The 4,423-nt window shown below is 58.7% G+C and overlaps 1 protein-coding gene across 2 annotated transcripts; it reads left to right on the top strand.

Annotated features, from left to right (window-relative positions):
• Positions 1-912: 912 nt before the first annotated feature.
• SCGB3A1 (secretoglobin family 3A member 1) lies at positions 913-2,375 on the top strand. Of its 2 annotated transcripts, none has more exons than XM_045188307.2 (3): positions 913-1,070; positions 1,584-1,830; positions 2,240-2,375. In XM_045188307.2, exons 1-3 carry the CDS (start codon positions 1,016-1,018, stop codon positions 2,247-2,249), a joined length of 312 nt encoding a protein of 103 aa, XP_045044242.1. In that variant the 5' UTR covers positions 913-1,015; the 3' UTR covers positions 2,250-2,375. The 2 variants fall into 2 exon arrangements, with proteins under 2 accessions (XP_045044242.1, XP_024407016.1); XM_024551248.3 differs by having other exon boundaries at positions 1,584-1,882.
• Positions 2,376-4,423: the final 2,048 nt, after the last annotated feature.

The raw sequence follows: 4,423 nt of genomic DNA, 5'->3' as shown, positions 1-4,423 counted from the left end.
GGCCTCCCAACCCACTCATGGACAAATGGACGAGAGGAACGGAGCCTGCATGCACAAGCACACGCGTAATCCGGCTGCTGGTCAGCTGCACCCTGTGCAGGAGGGAGAGCTGGGAGCCCTGCAGCACCAGGGGGTGCTGGAGACCCCTGGGGACCCGGGTTGGGGTGTTCGGGACTCTCCCTGAGAAGGCGCACCCCCTGGTGAACCGCCTCACGGGTTAAGTGTGTTTTGCTCTGGAGGTGACAGATGTGTGCAACTCACGTCAGGACTGATTTCAGCCCTGGCCGGGAGGCTCAGTTGGTTACAGCGTCATCCTGTTAGGCCAAGGTTGTACGTTCGATCCCCATCAGGGCACATACAGGAATCAACGAAAGAGTGTATAAGTAAGTGGGAAAACAAATCGACATTTCTCTCTCTCTCCCAAAAATCAATCAAGCAAAAAAAAAAGACAACTTTCAAAGATGGAAAATGTCCCAGGCCTTACTGTTGACACTGACAGCTGCCCGTGGCCCCACCAGAGAGGTGGCCAGGGGGGCTGACCACCCCACCTGCCTGGTCTCGCCAGGACCAGCAGGAGCCGGGAGACCCCATCACATGACGCTCCCAGGCCCTGGGAACAGGGAGGGCCTGGGGTCACAGCCCTGTCCCTTCCTCCGCCACCCCCGCCCCAGACTGCAGAGGCCAGGTGGGGCCAGGCCAGGAAGCTCACGGGCAGGGCAGAGGCCTGGGTGGGCCTGGTGTAGACAAAGCCGATCCTCGCTGCTGCACTCACAGAGGGCCCAGCCAAGAGGAAGTCCCACACCCTGGGCAGGTGAGGGGCACGAACTTCCCAGGGCCCACCAGCCTGAGCAGGAAGTTGGCCAGGGTTTTGCCTATTAGCTGAGCAAACAACACTTTTCTCAGGAGGACCAGGTGGGGGAGGCCCGGCCCTGGGGAGGGGTGAAGGTGGGTATATGAAGCCCAGGGCGCCAGGCTCTGGGCAGCTCGTCTTCAGTTCCTGTGAGCCCCCGGCGCCATGAAGCCCACCGCCGCCTGCCTGGTGCTCTGCGTGGCCCTGCTCAGTCACTGCAGTGAGTATCCTTGGGCCCTAGTCCCCACCTGCCACAGGCCCAGCAGTGGCTCTGCAGTCCCCAGTCCAGCCAGTCTTGACCCTGTTGCCTCTGCACCACGGGCACCAGGCCCCTCAGGCCATTCCTGTGGGGTCCCAGGCCTGAGCCCTCCGGCCTCCTCTCAGGTCCCTGCCTGCCCCAGTTCCTCCCCGACTACAGGCTCTCCCAGCCTTGGGCTGGTGTGAGCACTGGCCCGGGCGGAGAACATCTCTGCATCCTCCTCCAAGGCACAGCCCGGGCGCCCCTCCTCAGGAAGCCTGCCCAGGCCCCCCTCAGGTGGCCTCGGACCCTGTGTCCAGCCAGCTCCTTGCTGGGCCACAGTTCTCTGCAGTCATTGAGTGAGGGAGTGGGTGGCCAGGGGTGCTGGCAGGTCTCAAAGGCCCCAGTCACCTCCTGGAGGACAGGGGCCCTCAGCAGTTCCCCCGGGGGCATGGGCACGCACAGGTGAGTGACTCTCCCCTCTTGTGTTTGCAGCCGCAGCCTTCTTCATGAGCTCCAGGATCAAGCCTGAGATCCCTGCTGTGCCGGTCCTCACCCCTGCCCTGGAGGCTGGGGCGGGGGCCCTGGAGGCTGGGGCAGGAGCCCTGGAGGCTGGGGCCGGGGCCCTGGCTGGGGAACTGCCCGTTCCCTCCCTCAACAGCTTCAGCCCCCTCGTGCTCCTGAAGCTCTTGCTGACCAGTCTGGGCATCCCGGTGCATCACCTGGTGGAGGGCTCCAGGAAGTGTGTGACTGAGCTGGGCCCCGAGGCTGTGGGGGCCCTGCAGTCACTGCTGGTAAAGGGGGCACCTGCCACCCCGCTGTGTGCTCCGCCCTCCCCTGTGGAGGCATGTCCTCCACTCCTGTAAACCCACCACAGGACCACCTTTTCCCCACCCCTGGGAGCTCGGTGGCCTCAAGGGGAACTGGGCGGACCAACCATATCTGAACGTTGTGGCACTGCAGAGGGCCCAAGGGGGTCAGGTGGGGATGCACCTGTCAAGGGGACGCCACCCATGCCTGCCCCAGCACAGCAGGCAGCCTGACCCACACAGAAACCCGGCCAGAGCATCAGCGGTGCCTTCCCCCACAGCCCCCGGCTGCACGGGCCTCCCTGCTCTGGGGACACGCTCACTCTTGGCTTCTCCTTCCAGGGAGCCCTGACGTTCTTGGGCTGAGCAGCGGCTGCGTATCCCTGCCTTGGGACAAGATGCTGCCACTTTCAGGCCGGGCACCTGCACCAGCGCCAGCCCTGCACCCTTTCGTCCTCTCAATAAACAGTTACGAGCAGTTCTGGGCTGATGTCTTCTTGCTTTCACGCCAGTCCTGTTCTGCCCCTGCTGTGAGCCACTGTGCGGCTGGAAGCCTGGGCCCGGACTAGGGAGGGGTGGAGACGGCCCTTACTCCTCAGGAGGGCCGAGAGCCTGGTCTGTGTGTGCATGACAGAGAGAGAGAGGGCCGGGGGGTGGGGGGAGGGAGAGAGAGAGAGAGAGGGAAAGAGAGAGAGAGGGAGAGGAAACCACTGACATCGGCATGGGCAGAGCTAGCAGTTGGAGGAGACAGACTGGGCCAGTATCAAGTTAGACTGGATTTAAAAACTAAATCGAGAACTTTTTTGCCGTTATGGTCTGTAATGGTTTATGAAGCGCGGGAGTTATCTAACTTTTGAAGAGTGGCAAGAACTCTCCCAACAAACAAAGCCGTTTGTTGCTAATGTTTCAAAGTGTTTTCCTCCCTGACTCCTGATTTCTCTGCTGGCAGGGGCAGGGCTGACGGCCGCGGGAAGTCTACTGAGGGTTTGCATCGCTGTGGTTCAGGGACAAGGCCCCTGGCTGCCACCCCTCTGCTCTGCCACAGGGCTGACTGACCCTGGTGCCGGTGGGGTGCCCAGACACGGGGGTCTGTCTCGGGGAGCACGTCCCAGCCAACACCGGTGTCACTGACAAATGACAGCCCTGTGAGAAGCACGTGTCCATTTCAGGTTTCCTGGGAAGGCCCCTCCCTGTCTTGCCTCTCAACCCCTGAGGTCAAACTGAATTCATTTTCATCTATTTTACATTAAACCATGGGTCTGACCATTTTCTGTTCTTATTTTGACAAAAAAAATGCAGGGATTTAGTTTGTGGCCATTTTGACGTATTCATAGTCAAGCTACAACAGGGAGGCCACTTGAATCCAGATTAAGTCTAAATCTCAAAGTAACATGAAATAAAATTAATTTCACTGTCACACGTTGCCCTGAGACTCGAGGGTCCTGAGTGTGCAGAGCTGTGGTCCGGACAACGATGCAGCAGGTGTTGGACAGGTCGCTGTGCACCCCTGGGGAAGAAGGTGGCGGGACAGGACCTGGCCCGTCCATCGCGCCCAAGGCGACACATCCAGGCTCTCGGCAGGTCGTCTGGTAGGAGTGGCACAGTTAACACAGAGTGAAAACACTCGGCGGAATCAGTGAAGCACACTGTCCGCTGCAGGAACTGCTGAGACTGCCGGTGGGCTTGGGGCCTAGAGGAAGGTCCCACCCTGAGACAGCCCGGCTACCGCCCACCTGGGGAGCCTTCCCAGGAAAACCCTAGAGGGGAAATCTGCCTGCCTCCAACAGGAGGAAGACCAGGGGTATGGTTTGAAGCCTCAAGGCTACCTGCCACTGTTCACATCTCACAGTCGGCAGATTCCCGAGGAGATGAGACCAATCATGACCATGGGGAAGGGGAGATATGGGGAAGAGAAAGCTATTTAAATACCTTATTTTGCCACCCTGGCCAGGTGATTCGATCAGTTAAAACCTCATCCTGGGCACCAAAAGGTTTCAGGTTTCATCCCCATTGGGGGCGTGTGTGGGAGGCAGCTGATCAATGTTTCCCTCGCAAATCAATTTTTAAAAAAGTCCCTGGGTTAGGATTAAAAAGAAATACCTTATTTTGCTAATTACACTTAGTAACCATGTAATGATTGTATATGATATAAAAGACCAAATAGACTTCCGGCCAAGATGGAGGAACAGGCAGACACATGGTGACCCCTTGCACAACCAAAAGGACAACAACAAATTTAAAAACAAAAAACAATCAGAACTGACAGAAAATCGAACTGTAGGGAAGTCCGACAAGCAAGGAGTTAAAGAAGAAACACTCATCCAGACCAGTAGGAGGGGTGGAGACGGGCAGCCGGGTGGAGAGGACTCGTGGCAGGCAGCACCTGGCAGACTGGATGGCCCCACATTCGCATGCAGATAAACCAGGGGGAACAACTGGGGAGCAAGACAGACCCACAACCCAGGGCTCCAGTGGGGAAATAAAGCCTCAACCTCTGACTGAAAACACCTGTGGGAGCTGAGGCAG

Source organism: Desmodus rotundus, chromosome 10 (assembly GCF_022682495.2).
Source record: "Desmodus rotundus isolate HL8 chromosome 10, HLdesRot8A.1, whole genome shotgun sequence".
Classification (NCBI taxonomy): domain Eukaryota; kingdom Metazoa; phylum Chordata; class Mammalia; order Chiroptera; family Phyllostomidae; genus Desmodus; species Desmodus rotundus.
Note: the sequence above shows the minus strand (reverse complement) of the source record. Positions and strands in the feature narration are given on the sequence as shown.